Source organism: Zerene cesonia, chromosome 7 (assembly GCF_012273895.1).
Source record: "Zerene cesonia ecotype Mississippi chromosome 7, Zerene_cesonia_1.1, whole genome shotgun sequence".
NCBI classification, from domain to species: Eukaryota; Metazoa; Arthropoda; class Insecta; order Lepidoptera; family Pieridae; genus Zerene; species Zerene cesonia.
In genome coordinates, this window is record NC_052108.1 from 504,501 (window position 1) to 522,282 (window position 17,782).

General features: G+C 33.9%; 6 protein-coding genes across 6 annotated transcripts in view; 3 read left to right on the forward strand and 3 right to left on the reverse strand.

The window, feature by feature from the left end:
• The window catches only part of LOC119828181 (serine/threonine-protein kinase SMG1), an 89,708-nt gene extending 82,809 nt beyond the window's left edge, over positions 1-6,899 (reverse strand). The window contains exon 1 of the mRNA XM_038350281.1: positions 47-6,899. Coding sequence (XP_038206209.1) covers positions 47-6,778 — 6,732 coding nt within the window. The 5' untranslated portion in view covers positions 6,779-6,899. The remainder of the gene's footprint in view (positions 1-46) is intronic.
• A 400-nt stretch (positions 6,900-7,299) lies between these two features.
• Positions 7,300-8,372, forward strand: LOC119840887 (ribosomal RNA-processing protein 7 homolog A). Its single transcript, XM_038367664.1, has 2 exons — positions 7,300-7,494; positions 7,600-8,372. The coding sequence occupies exons 1-2, from the start codon at positions 7,464-7,466 to the stop codon at positions 8,349-8,351; spliced, it is 783 nt and encodes a 260-aa protein (XP_038223592.1). The 5' UTR covers positions 7,300-7,463; the 3' UTR covers positions 8,352-8,372.
• Positions 8,373-8,681: 309 nt separating this feature from the next.
• On the reverse strand, positions 8,682-10,913 carry LOC119840886 (uncharacterized protein C7orf26). Its single transcript, XM_038367663.1, has 6 exons — positions 10,720-10,913; positions 10,313-10,611; positions 9,918-10,172; positions 9,593-9,734; positions 9,095-9,378; positions 8,682-8,865 (listed from the first exon to the last, which is right to left on the reverse strand). The coding sequence occupies exons 1-6, from the start codon at positions 10,796-10,798 to the stop codon at positions 8,713-8,715; spliced, it is 1,212 nt and encodes a 403-aa protein (XP_038223591.1). The 5' UTR covers positions 10,799-10,913; the 3' UTR covers positions 8,682-8,712.
• A 343-nt stretch (positions 10,914-11,256) lies between these two features.
• LOC119828304 (cleavage and polyadenylation specificity factor subunit 4) lies at positions 11,257-13,508 on the forward strand. Its single transcript, XM_038350425.1, has 4 exons — positions 11,257-11,468; positions 11,579-11,855; positions 12,040-12,280; positions 12,602-13,508. Exons 1-4 carry the CDS (start codon positions 11,366-11,368, stop codon positions 12,845-12,847), a joined length of 867 nt encoding a protein of 288 aa, XP_038206353.1. The 5' UTR covers positions 11,257-11,365; the 3' UTR covers positions 12,848-13,508.
• A 774-nt stretch (positions 13,509-14,282) lies between these two features.
• LOC119840839 (NHP2-like protein 1) lies at positions 14,283-15,280 on the forward strand. The gene is made up of 2 exons (XM_038367602.1): positions 14,283-14,529; positions 14,826-15,280. The coding sequence occupies exons 1-2, from the start codon at positions 14,527-14,529 to the stop codon at positions 15,213-15,215; spliced, it is 393 nt and encodes a 130-aa protein (XP_038223530.1). The 5' UTR covers positions 14,283-14,526; the 3' UTR covers positions 15,216-15,280.
• Positions 15,274-17,409, reverse strand: LOC119840838 (chitobiosyldiphosphodolichol beta-mannosyltransferase). The gene is made up of 4 exons (XM_038367601.1): positions 16,711-17,409; positions 16,305-16,564; positions 15,867-16,152; positions 15,274-15,575 (listed from the first exon to the last, which is right to left on the reverse strand). Exons 1-4 carry the CDS (start codon positions 17,253-17,255, stop codon positions 15,362-15,364), a joined length of 1,305 nt encoding a protein of 434 aa, XP_038223529.1. The 5' UTR covers positions 17,256-17,409; the 3' UTR covers positions 15,274-15,361.
• Between the last annotated feature and the right edge of the window lie 373 nt (positions 17,410-17,782).

Sequence of the window (17,782 nt, forward strand, 5' to 3'; positions counted from 1 at the left end):
TAGCATTTTAACGATATATTTTAACAAATGAATAAAATAAACTCACCTCAACCCCCGTCACACCGAGCGCCGTCACCAAATTCGGAGTCATCCTGAACGGCACCTTCTCCGGCACTCGCAGCGTCTTGCCTTTCTCGAAGCACACGTTATAATCAATATGCACAACCTCACCGGTCGTCAAGTCCACGAGCACATTGTCCAAATGTCTATCACCCAAACCGATTATATAACCGATAGTACTCATTACGGCCACTGAGTAGCTGTAGCGCCGCGTCATTTGCCACCACTGCTCTGGAGTCACGCTACTGCACCACAACTCCCTCCACAACAAATCGCGTGGCGTCTCCGCCGATAACTCCTCCAAGACCCGCTTTAAAATCGACACCGGCCATTCTTTTCTATTCTCGGTCGCTACACCCGCCTCTTTTAGAAGTGGATTCAGCTTTTTGTAAAAGAGCTCCGACGGTCTCAACACGTTAACGGTCTTATTTGTTTTAGCTGATAGGATTGCAGCTTCTCTGTTCTGCCAGCGTTTATATAAGGCGAATAAGGGAGTCACGTTGTCAACCCAACTGATCAAACCTGATCGAGGACCCAACGGAATGACGGAATAATGACGGGCCCTGTATGTTTGGTTGTCGTTATTTTCAGAATCACGAGCCAACATTGTATTTGTTATAGACAACAACTGCATTATTCTTTCGTCTAAATGAAGATCTTCTAGTCCTTTGAATAAGTAGGTGTACGCCTTGCCATCTGACCCGTAGAAGATTAATTTCTTTGGTCTCGTCTTCGTCGGTAAAATAGCGACGTTGTTTTCAATTGATTTAATAGTGATGCGAACAGTTCTTTGATTTGTGTGTAATCCTGGCATTGTTATAACAGTGTTTCTTAATTCTGCCAATATGGGACTTATATCTGACATTTTCAAAATGTATGATGTCCTTTTATTTACTTTTTGTTGTAACTTTATTTGAAACTGTTTCAAAGGCGCCCATGACTCTTGTGGTTTTTCTGGATTTACAGGATTCTTCATCTTATCAATGACATCGACTATAATTGCTTGAAATTTGCTTTGGAATGACACTTCATGTGGCGTCTCTGGTTTCGCAGAAGTAATTTGATGAAGTTGTTCTAGCACAAACACAACAGGTTCGAAAATTATACGATGTTTTTCTTTAATAAGCTTTTCTTTTTCTTCTCCAGATAAGTTCTGATTATTTTTCACTTTGGCGATTTCATTTTCTAATTGAGAGAGTCGTTTATTGAACTCAGAGTGATGCTGGACTAATGTACCCAAACATAATTCATCCCAAAGTAAATTAATGCGTTGTAGTTCTTTGACTAATAATTTTACTTGAAGTATTGTTTGCGGAGCTTGTTTGGCTAAGGTTTCAACCATGTCTAAGAAACAGGAATTTAATTCGTTATTGCTAACTTTATCACTTACATTATCTTCCAATTCGAGATCGTCATCGCTTTCAGCATCATCATTTGATAAGTAAGATCTTGGTACGTGCAATTCAGTTAAACTATTTTGTTCATTTTCGACAGCGCCAACAACAGCAGGAAAAGTAATAAGATGAGGAGTATCTTCTGCCAGTCGACACAACAAGTCAGAAACACATTTTCGTACATAAGTCTCTGGATGATTGAGTCTAGAGAACAACTGGGGTATAATAACTTTCCAGGGTTGAGTAGGTGTATTTGCTAAACCCGACTCGAGTACTGTTTGTAACTCCATTGCATGTTTCACTATTAATCGAAGTAGACGAAGAGTTGCATTAACAACGGCATTTTCACCACTGTGATTGATAAAATCTGATGCACAAATTAATTGCAAAAATTTGAAATAAGCGTCAGCAGACAATTCGAAGTACGAAAATACTCTTTTTTGAGCTTGACGCCAGATATCTAAAAGAAGAGCTAAATGTTCTGGAAATGCATTGTTTAAGGATGGTACTGTTCGCAACTGGTTCTCTATCATTTCTGATGTATTAATTTCGTTCCAATCTATGTCTTCCTCGTCGCATGTGGCTTTAGTCTTAGACAATATTTCACAAACAGCCTCGAAATCTTGTGGAGAACAACCAATCATAACGCTTTCTATTTGTAATTTATCATTATCTGTCAATTGTTCTCCTGTCTTCGAACTAAATTCGACCATTTTGCGACCCCATCTAAAGCACCACGCTGCAAAACTTGCCCAAGCTTTCGCCAAGCCTGGACATTGGTTTACTCCGAACTGCAAAAGCTTACCGACTGCCGAATCTGATATAGGTATAACGTTTTCTGAAATGTTGTTATCTACTAAACCGATTTCTGGCAATGCTGACACTAACTTTGTTAAGGGCGAATCACTCTCTAAAACATTTTCATTTTCATTCTGCACCCATTTCGATAATGTCAATAACATTCTCGTTCCTTTCTCTCGCAGCTCGTAACTGTGATCACCTATTGCCAATCTCTGTGAAAACCCAAGAGATATGCTAGCGCACAAATTTATAGCATGTATTTTTGTCTCTTCTTTAGCGTATGTAACTTTGCATAACTCTGTTAACGCGGTTGCATTATTCAATGTCCAAATATCCAAATCGTAAGTATTAGTAGACATCATTAGTATGTCACTGAGATCATCTAAGCTGTTAATATTTAAGCATAGCTGGAATGATGGATTATTTTTAAAGTGCTTTAATAATTCTCGTTTCGCCATTTGCAAATTAACGTTCTTTCTTGCGCTCTTTATGACGTCAAGTCGTAAGCATTCATTGTAAAATACATTCTCTTCACTCATATTTAATTTCATGAAATATTGATTCCACCACAAAATACGATTCAGATTGTTCATTTCAGTTCCATATTTGTGTTCTTTAATTACAGAGGGTTTAAATGGGTTGGTAATGATTTTTCCATTCTTTAAATTTTGTAATCCATTATTTGCCAACTGCAACACTGCTATTTCTTTCATGAATCCTATGGAATTATTACGAGCAAATTCTTCTGCACTAGCATTGAGTACTTTAGCACAATCTTTCAAAAGCATATCATATCTCTCGTCATAATCATTGTAAAATATGTTAACAGCTGTAGTTGTCAGTACTGACTCAATTTTATTAATTAAGCCTTGATATGAACAAGCTTGTTTTGGTATTTCTTTAGTATCTATGTCAAAATCACCCCAATCGCCGAGATTCGACAACTCAATGTTATCATCAAACATTCGTAGTACGTTGTACTTTTCGTAATTCAAGGCTTCATAATTTTCATTTTCAGATTCTATCCATTCTATCATTTCGTCCCAGCTCTGTAAGTTTCTATAACTTTCAGTTATATTCTCTGTTATAAATTTGTGTAACCTCGATTCATTTGAAATTGAAGTTGAAGATTCTTCTTGTGTAGCCTTAGCTTCGTTAATTTTTCTGTATTGTTCTACAGCTAATTCATACTTTGAATTTGCTTGTTCTGCAGCTCCTTTAAGCCATGGTAACTTCAAGTCAAATTTCTTTTTAATCCATACAAAGAGACCATATAGAACTTCAGGCTCTTGCATTTTTATTAATGCTTTTGCAATACTTATTACAATTGCTTCAATGTCCACGTTACTTTTTGAGTTTGCTGCATTTTCCAGGATTAAAGAAGCATGGTAAACAGTTGCTCCAAAATGTCCAGAATACAAGCTAACTGCTAAAGCTGCGGGTCTCACTCTATGTTGCCACTCTCGGCATGTCGACCAATTAGTGTGGAAAAATGTTTTCACAGCTTTTGCAACAGCTGGAAGGACTGATGCTGTTCCTTCTGCAGCATTATAAGTATATTTCTCCAAAAACATCATAAATTCTATAATCCAACGAGCTCTTGTTTGTTCGGCAAGAACTATTTCCAATAATGATTTCTCATTACTTGCTATGTATTTATTATCTGGCAAAGAAATTTCGCGTGCAATTCCTTTTAAAGCACTCTCAATCTTAGTAAATGTTTCCTGTGGCTTTCCTAATGCAGTTCGTAATTTGAGAGAAATACATGTTTGGGCAAGTTCTGATAATGCCCAGCTTATGCAAATAGAGGAAAAATTGCTAGCACACTGACGGAAAAACAGTAGATTTTTCTCATCCCCTTCAAGGCATTGCAAAGGCCAAGACATGTTAAAAATATCATATAAGAATGACTTATCGTCATCTGTCACTCCCATTAGACAGTTGATAATTAATTTAAAGTGATGGTTGGGTAGTGGTGAGAATGATCCTTTCACAAGAAACTCTTTTAGGGCATTCAGTTTTGTGTTACAATTAATTACTGTCAGATTTACTTTTCGGCAAGCAAATATTTTGACTGTCTGTTTATCTAATTCTTGTTGAACTATGTCCCATGGAAGTTGAAACAGTACATCCTTACACAGTCCAGATACCATGTTATTTTTATTATCAATGTGAAGCAGACATATTAATGTCATTGTCTTTAGAAGCATCACATTCCAAGTCAAGCTCTTGTTCTTTAATAGGTAGTGACAATTTTTCATAACTTTAAGAACAACATCACCATCACAACTGTATGCAAGATCAAGCATATTAGTTGTTAATACAAGAAATCCTTTTGATAAACTCACAGTTGGTAAATATTTATCCAACTGACAAAATATGTCTGATATCCAATTTAATACTAACAGTAAAGTTTCTTTGTTTACATGTTCATCTAAGACAATGCTCAGAGTTTGCAAGATTACTGCTAAATGACCACAAGTAGGGCTCGTTCCGGATACATCACCGAGGCTCAAATTTGACAGACCAAATAAATCATTAGCTCTCTGTTGTGAATTTGTGACAAGATCACTTGATGCAATAAAATGATTATTCTTCTTACAATGCGAGTATAAAAGATACAGTATAGAGTACTTCAAGGCTGGTCTATCTTTAGTCAAAATTTCATTATGTGGGCACATTTTTATAGCCAATAATTCCAAAATGCTTGGTTGCAATGCCCACATACCAATAATTGAGTTACTGGCGTTTGCCAAATCTGATAAACACTGCAGATAAAATAGAATATTTCTTTCTGCATCATCTTTACTCACTTTTTCAGAATATTCAACATTTATAATCTGTACTTCTGGTATTATTATACTCAATGAATTGTGCAGGTCTGATAAAACAAACTTATAGGCTTCTTGGAGAAGAGGTATGTTTTTCAAGTTAAGTAAATTGCTGTAAATCATCATTACACTTTGTGAAACTTGTGCACTTTCTGAATATCGCAAAGGTCTCAAAAGCGATTCAGGTCCAATAGTCTGTGCTATGAAGTCAATTGGTAGGTTTGACGATATTTCTTTTATTGTAGTGGATATCAAATTTACAATACTAAGACAAATACTTTCACCCGCATTTAAATAATTTGTCACTTCCTTAGATATAAGAGAAAATAGTGCAGTTGAGCATGATGATGATTTTGTTTGTAGAAAACTCAAAAGTAATGAAATACATTCATTTCCGGCTATTATTAATTCAGTATCAGCATCTTCCTGTAGCACTTCTGTCAACACTTGAAGTATTTTTGTCAAGGCATCAGATAAAAACACCCATGACACTGTTTGTGAGACAGTTGGACTTAACAAAGACCCCAAACTTTTTACCACAGTGTTAAAAACATTCAGAAATGAAGCAATTTTTTGCATACAGTCCTCCTGTGAATTAGTTTCATCCTCCTTCTCACCTTTATCATCCAATCCTGAATAAGCCATCATATCTTCTATGAATTGGTTAAGTAAATTCACAGAAAATCCAACATCTGCTTGCCAGTGGCGACTCAACTTGAATAAAGCTTGTAAAGCAAACTCTTTGATCTTTTTGGGTTGGGCATTATCAACATGCCAACCGACTAGTATGTCAACTGTATCAACAAAGTGATTGGCAAAGTGCTCTGGGTAAGAATTAGACATAACTATCATTGCATTTATTGCCGCCATAAACACATCAGAAGAATCAGTGCCCTCAATTATTGTTTGCATTCTTTCTAGGGCCAGCTCAGCAAAATCTGTCAAATTGGGAGTTTGGAAATCTAATTGGAATGTTTCAGAAAATGACAAAGTTAACAAATGTTTGATAGATGTGTTATGAACTGAATATGTTGATGCAATCCAATCTAAATGTTTGCGAAAATCAGGGCCCATAACATATCCAATTCTTCCAAGCACTACAGCAGCACTTTCTTTTGTTTCTGGCCCCGGTGCATCATATAAAACATCTAATAAAGACTCCACAAGAATATCATATGATCTCCTAATGTACCTCGAATTTTCTGGTAACATGACAGCATCTTGTAACTTACTGCATATAACCAGCGACTTCTCAACATCGACTTCAGCACACAAACGACGTAAAAGTTTAGATATGCGTGGATCTTCTGGCAAGTTGACCACTAGGTCAGATCGTTCATAAAATTTATTATTATTTCCTTGAGACCAAGTGTCATGGTTCGTACTGGCTAACGATTCGTGATATTTAAAGGTATTTTCATCACGGTCACCCCGTGGCGGGAAACCTCCGCGGCCCCTGGGTCCTCCTCTTCCGATTCCCCTGGAGTGGCGGAACTCCGATACGCGGCCCCGCGACCGTAAGCGGATGTCTCTCGGACCACCAAATGATGAGGATGCATCGTATAAACCAACATAACCTCTGACCTTATCATCCGTTGTGTTTTCTTGTCCGATTTCTTCTCGATCTGGAGCATCGGAATTCTCCGTAACCTTAGGGTTTCTCACTCTACTACTTGCAGTGGTGGATATCATCACTAGAATTTCTTGCAACTTCGCTAATATTACCACACATGGCCGTAAAATTTAAAGAAATCGAGATAAAAACTTAGCAGACACTCAAACGTTTTCGTCGAAGTTCATACTTCAATCGCCAACAGACAGCCACAGACAATCACAATAACCATACATAACAGATTATAAAAAATATTTTCTCATAGCATAAAAAGTATACTTATTTTCGGACGACTAATTTGGTTTTTTTTTTTTCATATTATTCGATTGTCTAAATTTTTCATGTTTTAATTGAATATAATAAAATATGTTAATCCATAGTTTCTTTATTCTACTAAAAAATACATATTATTTTAGTAAAGTATCAAATTTTCAATAACAATATCTTCTATAAATCATTTCTTCAGTTAATTTAGTAAAGCAAAAACACTATAAATGTCAATAATTCAAAAATAATTCAAAAAATTTCAAGCAACGTAACCAACCAAGAAAAAATTAAACATTTCATTATTTATGCAAAATTTCTAAACTATTACTATACTTGTCAATATTGGTGTTTATTGTTTTTTATTTAATGTCTAACATAACCTCACTAATCACGTGTCAGCTGTGTGGTTTTGTTTTCGCTTAGATTTTTTCTAGTTTTATTATATGGTCAATAAGCTATGCATAAACAATTACGATTTTAAGCAGTATTACTGTCAAAATGAAGGCGATAAAACGAAACGATTTCAAAGGTAACAATTAAAAGTGATTTTTAAGAAAAATTAAAACAGTAAAAAAAATAAATTTCATTCATCGTTTTGTAATTCTTCAATAATAATAGTTTTTGTGTTTTTCAGCATTAAAATTAAAATATGAACAAAGCTCTAAATATCCTCATACAATCTACTTCAAAGAACATTCTGTAAGGGAACACACGGCGGACAAACCCTCAGGACGTACGTTATTTATTGTAAACGTTCCTCCATATGCTGACGAAAAAGGTCTTATAAATGCATTCAGTCAAGCCGGCACTGTAGAATCAGTGCAGTTTTGCTCAAAACCAAATGCCACTGAAATTAAAAAAGATAGTTTATTACAAGACAAATATAATCCATCTTTTAGATTATGTTATTTAGTATTTAATAAAGTGTCAGAGTTAGATAATGCTTTAAAGTTAACAGAATTGCAACCCCTCAACTCCGATGGTCATACAAACTTTGGAATTAAAAAGTGGTTCAGTGAGTACAATCAAAATGTTATGAAACCAAAAGATTTGAAAGAAAGTATAGAAAAGTTCATGCAGAATTATGATGAGAAAGTTAAAAAAGAGTTGGAGGAAGAGAAGAAACTAGAACAAGAAGATGAAGAGGGTTGGGTAACTGTAACAAAAAGGGGGAAAGTACAAAGTTTCGCTCGAACTGAAAAGGTAGAAAACAAAATAATGGCCAATGAGGAAAAGAGTAAAAAGAAAAAGGAGTTGAAAAATTTCTACACTTTCCAAATAAGAGAATCTAAAATGAAGCACATTGTGTCCCTGAGGCAGAAGTTTGAGGAAGACAAACGTAAAATAGCACAAATAAAACAAAGCAGGAGATTTAAACCTTTTTAATAAAAAATTATTTACATTATACACATTTTATTCTTTCATAATAAGTAACTATACAATTTTTACAAATTAACACATTGTAGAGACCTTTACAATGATATATACTGGTAATATGGTATTTTTAAATAGCATTTTAATAAGATGGTATAGTACATATTATACTTAGTTACAAAAGTTAGTTTAAATTGTGAAACTAAACCCAATAAGAGTTGAATGCCTTTAAAGAAACTGGTCTTCATATTCTGCTTCTGTTCATAAGATGATTCATTTACCTACAATAATACTCTTGCAGTGATACAAGTATACCTCATTCTCAATGTCTTTTATGCTCATCACACTGGGTGCATCAACCCAATTCAATATTTCATATACTCTGTTGGTGTTTCTTTATTATAATCCTCAGTAGTCTGTTCTCTGGTAATGTGTCTAATGCAGCTAAAAGATTGCTAATGTTACCATAAACACAACCATTTGCGAGAGCCACTTGCACTGCCTGCCCTATTCTGTCTAGACAATCCTGAAATATTATCATTTATCTATAATTAAATTGCATCAATGCTTTTAAGATTTTTATGCATTATTACTATTGTATTCATTAAATTATGAATGTATATTTTAAAAGCAAGATAAAATTAAATTGATATATACTGTGTATTATATTGGCATGGCTTGGCACTTTATAAAGTGAAATATAGATTAAGAACCTCATAAAAATAAAACTACCCCAAGGCCACTAAACCATTTACCTGTAGCTTACTATCAGTCTGCAACTTTACCCCCCTTTTCAAGAGTTGGTGTGCATATGTCTGAACTAGGGGTGTCAAGGCAGCTAAATGCTGTCCATTCACTGCAGTGGGCGGGCCGTGGGTCCGTCGACCAACCCTTAAACTATGCAACACTGCTAAATGTAGCTTTATGTATAACTCTGACATGTTCATAGACTTTGTAGGAAGTGTTTTTATTATTGTATGTTTTTCACCTTCCACTTTTATTTTTTTTAATGGTGGTGCTTCTTCTTCAAGATCTATAGCTGAAAGCAAAAAGTTTATGTCATTTATTAAATCATTTATTAATTTATGTAAGATGTTGTCAATGGCATTTGTTTAATTTTAATGCACACCTACTGTCAAACTCACAGGCAATAGCAAGTAGTTATATAGCTCATGACTTATTCTAATGTATAAGCTATATATTGTAAAGTAACAATAAAATCCATTCAATTCAATTCATTCCCGTATACTTACATTCATCAAAATAAAGAGGTGCCAGTGCACACCAATGTATTAAGCCAGCCAAAGGAGTCACGGCTGCCATTGGTATGGCACCAACAGGCAAAGCTGGGGGATTTAACTGTGCTGACATGCATAGTGTTGGATTTGTATAAACCTAAAATCAAAAATAGAACTAACTGAAAACTAATAAACATACACACTCATATTTGAATATAACAGTTTGAATCCTCCTTATGAATTTTGAATTTTCCTTATGAAATTTAAATTAAATTAGTCCAAAAAATATAGTGTCTCCTACTCTAATTATTAATACAAAATAACGAAGATAGAACAATACCCAAGATGTTATAACTTCCAATAAGTTCTTGGGAGGCATTTTCTTATTTCCCTGAACATCATGAACATATAACTCTGTTACTGCTGTGATGAAACTGCACACAAACTGTGGCGCTGTGGTCGCTAGTGATTTCAATGAATTCTGATTGGATGTGTTTAAAAAGAAATGATCCTGTATAACATTTTCTACAAGCTGTAGGGAATGTGAGGATGAACATCCCATCTGCTGGAGCCACACACCAACAGCCAACAGCACCTAAAAGTTTATTTTTACCTGTAATCTACATGTAATAGTTTGATTAAGAGAGGATAGAAGGTATAGTCTAAACATTCATTCAACCTTTTCCAAACGAGATTATTCAATTTCATCATTTAAAGATAAATTCAAGTACTTACTGGTGTACATGATGCTGACACAGCCATGCTCGCTAGAATACTAAGTATTTTCAATTTTCTTTGACTTTCCATACTACCGAATAAGGACAAAAAAATTGTATTTTTAGTGGTTTCATTTGTGCAAGCTGTAAGATAATCACTTATAATGTCAATTAGCTGTAGCTCTTGTAATGGGTTGAGGCCGCTTCCTCGACGTGTTCCACGGCGATCCGTCTCACAAAATATAAACTCAGACGTTATATCCATAGCAATGTCCAGTTGTTTACTGGTTGGAGCCGATCTCCCAATTAATAGTTGTTCTAAAACATAATGATAATGATGTTAGTACAATTATATGAAGGAAATATAAGAAATATTAATCGTTGTATTTTTATGATAATTGAATTGTTGCGGTCCAACATGTATACCAATTTTTAATATTGCTTCTTTAGCACTCGCCGGGAACTCATATTTTCTTAATGTATGTTTTAAATCCGATAAGGACATGATGGTAATTGAGACAACAGTGAGTTTATATAGGAAGGAGGTCTAATTTTATCGTAATATGTCTGGACTTGGGTAAATAAGATTCAAATCCTTTACTCATTAGATAGATAAATGATAAATAGCAGAAAACTTGATTAGGTTTTTGGCTGACATAACTGTCAAAAATCACAGAGTAAGTAAATAAAGTAATATACTTCAAAAGCTACTTCACAGAGTAAAACACATGTATTCTATGGTAGCACAGATAAAATCAGTGGCTAAAATATTAACAGTATCCTAGAAAACAAAGAATAGTGTTAGTACTATGGGTAAATATAAAGGATAACGCTTGAAGTGTCCCAGATAAATCTTTAAAAAATACCAATATGTTTACAGTATTCCGTAGCAATGTTCAAAAAGTAAGTAATAAAGTGAATAAAAAGTTAGCAAAATATGAAGTCTGACGTAAGGATTTTAGAATTTGACATTTGCATTTTTACTGTGTCCAAAGTAAAATAGCGTAGCGCGGTTTGTTGTTAAATTTGTTAGGTTTTAACACTTAGGGTAATATCAATTATTTTAGTAGCTATGGAAGTCATTGTGGCAAACGTAGATCATATCAAATTCGATATTGATTACGCATTGGAACAGCAATATGGAGCACTACCCTTGCCTTTCCCTGGGATGGACAGTAAGTGCTTTTTTTAATGGTGCATTATAAGTACTTTTATATAAGTGCACTACAGTTTTAGTTAACGTAACATTACTATATTCATTTGTTAACTATTTTTCTTTCTGCAGAATCGACTGCGGCTGTTTGCGAATTTTTTGGACAACCAGGCGGTTGTAGCAATGGTCCTCAATGCCCTTACAGACACGTCCGTGGAGACCGCACAGTCGTGTGCAAGCATTGGCTACGTGGACTCTGTAAAAAAGGCGATCAATGTGAATTTCTTCATGAATATGACATGACTAAGATGCCGGAATGTTACTTTTATGCTCGATTCAATGCCTGTCATAATAAAGAGTGCCCATTCCTACACATAGACCCAGAGAGTAAAATTAAAGACTGTCCTTGGTAAGTTTTTATAGTTCTCCTTGGCTGGGCGAGCTAGAACAGTTTGAATTAATAATACATAGCATGTTTAATTAATTTTAATATTGGTTTTTGAATAATCTAAATCTCAAACCAAATTTTATTCTATTTGTTATTATATATACACTCAAATTACAAGATTCAAAATGTTTTATGTAAATTCCAGGTATGATAGAGGATTTTGCAGACATGGTCCCCACTGTAGACACAGACATGTCAGGAGAGTGTTGTGCATGAACTATTTAGCTGGTTTCTGTCCAGACGGTTCTAGCTGTAAGTTCATGCATCCAAGGTTTGAGCTTCCTGCTCCTCCAGAACAAACTAAAGATGCTAAACGTCTGCCCGTATGCCATTACTGTTCAGAAGTCGGCCATAAAGCATCCACATGTAACAAGATTCCACCTGATGTAAGTTTTGATTTTGGTATTACATTTAAAGGAATTTTAGGATTATGTTTAGGCAGTATGTTATGTATATCAATAAATTATAGTATGACAAACAATTGTAGAGGATAAATACTTAAGTTCTACAAACAACATGTACTTACAGGCAATTTCAAGTCTTAAATACAATGAGCTTGATTTGTTTATTTCACTTTATCTTTTATTTTATTCTAGCAAAGTTAAATTGCCATAGATACCAAAGTTGCATGCATTTGCAAAATGATTTAATCATATGAACTACGTATAATCTGAATCTAATAATAAATAAATAAATTCTTATTGCAGCAAAAAGAAGTAGTATTAAGACAAGAGGAGGCAAGATACAGATCTCTAGGCTATGTGAAGCAAGTGACTGAGGATGGTGACATACACAGAGTGCAGCGGTTAATGCACAAGCCATTAGAAGAAGTGACTTGCTTCAAGTGCGGGACGAAGGGACATTATGCAAACAAATGTCCCAAAGGACACCTGGCATTCCTCTCGAATCAACCTGGACAGAATCCCAACCACATGTTCAAAAAACCTAACTAGTATAAGCTTATGAAGTCTTACAAGACTTCATTCTAGTTTTAGGGGAAGTGTAACTGGTGTTATCAGTGCTAGAAGCTTTGGTACTTGCTGGCCAAAAATGACATAAGTGACGTTTTTGTGCTGGTTTTTATTTTTCCCGATAGTGTACATATGAACATTCTGGTTTTTTTTTTGTAGATTTAAGAAATTTAATTTTGTGTGATTTAGAGAAACTGATAAAATTATGAAATTTATTTGATCATGGTGTCTCTCTTTTCAAAATAATTTTGTTTGTCCTATTTCATTCACTAGTATTCAAATAAATTACATATATTTTTTTCTATTTGTTGTGTACTGTGAGGGTACCACTTTATCATTGCATTCCCTTTAACATCTAGTTCACAAATTATATTTCTAATCATATTCATTCAACTATTTTATTCTGTAAATAGTAGATAGCTTCAAGAAAATCATTATCTTGGTTTTCCGCTATAGTAGACTAAATGAAGGTTATAGTTAACTTCACCACAATATGTTAAAAATAAAACACAAAATTGGTTCATGCCTTAAGAAATAGCATAGGAAAAATTGTAAATATTGTGTAAAGACTATTTGTATATAAATAAACTAAAAGAATGTCTTAGTATTTCTTTTTCGCATCACAAATAATTTTTATATGAACTATCAAAATGACGTGTTTATTATTTTGTACCTTATGTTATGTTTTATATGAACTATATGTACCTACATGATCACGTGGTTTAGTGGATCTTTCTCGAAAAATGTTGACTGTAATCTAAGGGTTCTTCTGTTTCTACATGAATTGTTGTGTGTGCATATTAGCTTTTCATACTACTTCGCGTACTCAAAGGATAACATTTTGTCGGGGTTTATATATTTCATAGTTGCTGTTTTCATACTATTGTCGGAATAAAACTGTCCTTTCTCGGATCTCAAACTGTCTTTGAAACCATATGAGAACCTACTTTCAGTGTGACGAAAACAGAAATTACTTTTGCATATACAATATTAGTAAGGAAAAGCAAAGTAAATTTGTTGCCTGGTAACGCTGTGCGGTGGTTCACAAAGAAACGAAGTTTTTTATTAATATCTTCAAATGAATAAAAATTAAAGATTTGATCCAACACCCGACACACAAACAACAAGTCGATATTTACTATTTGCAATGTCTGTAGGTACACTGAATATTGCTACTGCAGCTACTTACGGGTTTTCTTTTATGAAACAACACGTATGTAAATTATGGTAGAGGTTTCATATTAGACCATAAACGGATTATTTTATTAATATACATTTGTTGAAGTATGTAATAGAATATTATAAGTATATAAGTAAGTAAGTGCGTCCATAAGAATTAAGATGCAACCCGTGTAGAGGAAGACCGAAGACGTACTTTTTGAAAAGAAATGTCAAACCTTGGCAACACTAGCGCCGCGTACCACAAACAAATATATCAGTCAGATTTAAGGTGGTCTAGTGGCGGTGTGTTTGGCGTTGTTTTAAACCTTTTAAAATTTAAATAGTAAAGTTCTAAAACTTCAATAGTAATATAAATATATATTACTATTTCAGGAAGCAAGTAACCTTTTTCTAGTCTTCAGTTTCCTCAGTGACGCGAGTAATCGCTGAGAGGCTGATACCCAAATTTTAAATCAACACGCGGTACATTATACATAAAGATGGTAAGTTTTAAAACTACATAATATTGTGATTCATGTCTTTGTAACAAAAACTAATAATTTTAATTCAGATTACATTTATTTCTTCGAAGAAATGAGAACATTATTCGAATGTATGATCACGTGTGGCGGCATTACAGTTTTAGGTTATGTTGTTAAACTTCAATAAACTAGTTTCAAGTTGCAGTTGAATTGATTTTGCAATTTTTGTTGAATTGAATTGCAGTGACAACGATTTTACGTTAATTTATGGTATTTATTTAAATCTAACAATTAACAAGTAATTGTAATGATTGCAGAGTGAGGCCGAGGCTAACGTTAACCCGAAAGCATATCCCCTGGCGGATGCTCCGCTCACGGCGAAGATTTTGAACCTTGTTCAACAAGCCGCCAACTACAAGCAACTGCGTAAAGGTGCCAATGAAGCCACCAAGACCCTCAACAGAGGTCTCTCTGAATTTATAATAATGGCAGCAGATGCCGAACCCTTGGAAATCGTATTACACATTCCGATTTTATGCGAAGACAAGAACGTGCCATACGTTTTTGTGAGATCGAAACAAGCCTTGGGCCGTGCGTGTGGTGTATCTCGGCCAATTATTGCCTGTTCCATAACTATTAACGAAGGTTCCCAATTGAAACCTCAAATACAGAGCATTCAACAAGAAATTGAAAGACTCTTAGTTTAAGTGTCAGTGCACATTGCATACTATTTTTGTAAATAGGATAAGTTTAAATAAAAAATGCTTTAAAAGTGAATTTTTTTATTATGATATACACATTGAATACATATAATAATTAATTAATTGGTCCCAAAGTTATAATCCTAATAGTCTTATGACTCAAAGAATTTCCTTACTCTCAAATCCCAGTTGTCTTCCCATCTTGATTCTTGAAACTTGGTTAATTCTTGTCTCATTTTCTGTATTTGTTTGTTTTGTTGTGCATTATTAGGAAAGCCTTCGAACCAGCTCACAATTTGCTTAGACAACTCATCACTTGATTTAAATGTATAACCATTTAAACCATGTTGAACCAATTCATTTATACTGTAAAACAATATTACCATTATTTATTCCCACATTATACAAATAGACACAAAAGAAATAATTACATGCTTCACTCATGAAATTATTGGTACTGACATTAATCCTTGTATAAAGTATACAAAGTTAACAATTAAATCTGTCAGTTTTAAATTGGGTCAAAATCTAATATAAAAGTTTGTTACAAACATACAGGTTGAGCTAATAAAGAAACAATCACAAATAATACTGTGTAGGTATAATATTTAAAATGATATTTATATAGATTTTAAAATAATAGATAGCAAAACAGACCATTTAAAATCGCATGCACAGACAGGCAGACCAGCACCAAACATATCTACAACTTTCATGGGCAGATCCAATCCTGACGAGCTAGTGTGGAGGCACACTCCTAAATCAGCACTTGCTACCATAGTTGGATAGTCTTTGGCCTCTAACCAAGGAGTTATCACTGTTACATTCTTCCAGTTTCGTGCTGCTATCTGTTCCTGATAATACTCCTTCATAGGTCCCTTACCAGTAATTACACAGATAAGTTTGGGCAATTTTTTGGATAGAGCATGTGTTGTTTCATATACTAAAAATGAATATGAGATTATCTGTTATTATAATTAATTATTATGAACCATACAGCTCATTATAATAGTGATTATTGTTTAATATTACATTAAAAAAAATAAAACAAAGCTGCCATTTTAAAATTATTATATAAAATTTTAATTAACTCACCTTGTAAGGCTTCCAATAATATACCAAAGTCTTCATCTGGTGTCCAGCTTGTACTGCTAAACAGAAGGCCAGGTCTGTCTTGTCTCAATACAATACTGTCCCCAAAAGTTTCGGTAAAGGCTGTTTTTACCTCTGACCCTTTGTAATTGCTGTCTAAGAAATCATTATATTGTTCGCCAATTTTTAGAAACCAATTGTGTCTTTCATGTACTGTTATTGGATGAAATATTTTTGGAGGTCTATCATATAGTACTGTAGCACTGAAATTCAAATTGATTATGATAAATTAAACATACTATATATTCAATTTCGAAATGTAAATTTGGCTGTATTTAATTAATTTTCTATCACTGATTCAATTTATTGTACTTATTTGGCAAAATAAGTTTTTATAGATGAAACATACACAATGCCCCATTTTTCTATCAAATCCTCCTTCATTGCATATGTAACACAAAGATTGTGGTCAGAAGACTGGCCAAACCACTTTTCCAATAGTGTAGCTACTCTGAGCAGTGGATGTTTCGAAGCCAATGATAAAGCCATAATGGAGTTTGCATAGTTGTGCCAATCAATGATAAACTTCGTTTTTGTAATCAAGCAATAAAATCGGCATACAAATAAAGTGGGAATCGCTGGTGGGTTCTGACACAAAATATAGTCACACTTCCCAGTAATAAATAACGTTAAAAGTAAGCTTATAGTTTGCCATAGTGTTTTTGCGAAGTATTGAATGAGTTTAGGACCGCCAAGTTTCAGTGGTTGTAGTTTTGTTATCGTTATGTTCGGTTTCTCTTGGATATCAGGCAATGGTTTCGTTTCCACATAACCAATGATATTCACTTTTAATCCGTTATTGGCTAAAGATAATGCATGATATTGCATTCGGGGGCTCCTTCCGATATCGCCTAATACAACAACTTTAACAGATTTGTTTGATATATCTGTCATTTTAAGATAGTTATATGTAGAACTAATAAATACACTAACAATCAATAGAGCTATCTTATTTATATAATAGAAATAAATGATATCCGCCGGCGTATCATAGCAGAATAATAGTTTGTATTAACAGCTGATATTTGACAAGCCATTGGCATATCGGATATCCACATCTCTTCTGACATCGAAAAATGACAATTTACATCACTTCTTTATCAGTGAAGTATAGTTACTCAGATACTGATGTAGACAGAAAAATAGAAATTAAAATTGAGAAGGAGACGGCATCCCCTTAATTTTACTTTTTAGATTTTTTTTTTCTGCTCTATTCAAAATCACTTTCCATTTTATTTTTATCTTTCAATTTCATCTTGTATGTTCTCACTGTTTAAATATCTTATAATTTACAAATAATCTCAGCAAATATTCAGCATCATACCGTATTTTGTATTATCTTAAAATTATATAATGTTAAATTTCTTTAGGTTCCAACCTTTGACTTAAGCAAAATTTTTCATTTCCATACTGCTAATAAC

What these genes read in the sequence shown, in the direction of transcription:
- LOC119840887 (XM_038367664.1), top strand. Translation starts at nt 7,464, where the DNA reads ATGAAGGCGATAAAACGAAACGATTTCAAAG. An exon ending in AAAACGAAACGATTTCAAAG is followed by an intron (nt 7,495 to 7,599) that starts GTAACAATTAAA and finishes TGTGTTTTTCAG; the next exon opens with CATTAAAATTAAAATATGAA.
- LOC119840886 (XM_038367663.1), bottom strand. Translation starts at nt 10,798, where the DNA reads ATGTCCTTATCGGATTTAAAACATACATTAAGAAAATATGAGTTCCCG. An exon ending in ACCTCTTTATTTTGATGAAT is followed by an intron (nt 9,379 to 9,592) that starts GTAAGTATACGG and finishes TTTTGCTTTCAG; the next exon opens with CTATAGATCTTGAAGAAGAA. An exon ending in AGACTGATAGTAAGCTACAG is followed by an intron (nt 8,866 to 9,094) that starts GTAAATGGTTTA and finishes ATAATATTTCAG; the next exon opens with GATTGTCTAGACAGAATAGG.
- LOC119828304 (XM_038350425.1), top strand. Translation starts at nt 11,366, where the DNA reads ATGGAAGTCATTGTGGCAAACGTAGATCATATCAAATTCGATATTGAT. An exon ending in AAAATTAAAGACTGTCCTTG is followed by an intron (nt 11,856 to 12,039) that starts GTAAGTTTTTAT and finishes TGTAAATTCCAG; the next exon opens with GTATGATAGAGGATTTTGCA. An exon ending in GTAACAAGATTCCACCTGAT is followed by an intron (nt 12,281 to 12,601) that starts GTAAGTTTTGAT and finishes TTCTTATTGCAG; the next exon opens with CAAAAAGAAGTAGTATTAAG.
- LOC119840838 (XM_038367601.1), bottom strand. Translation starts at nt 17,255, where the DNA reads ATGACAGATATATCAAACAAATCTGTTAAAGTTGTTGTATTAGGCGAT. An exon ending in ATTATTGGAAGCCTTACAAG is followed by an intron (nt 16,153 to 16,304) that starts GTGAGTTAATTA and finishes ATTCATTTTTAG; the next exon opens with TATATGAAACAACACATGCT. An exon ending in TGTGCATGCGATTTTAAATG is followed by an intron (nt 15,576 to 15,866) that starts GTCTGTTTTGCT and finishes ATTGTTTTACAG; the next exon opens with TATAAATGAATTGGTTCAAC.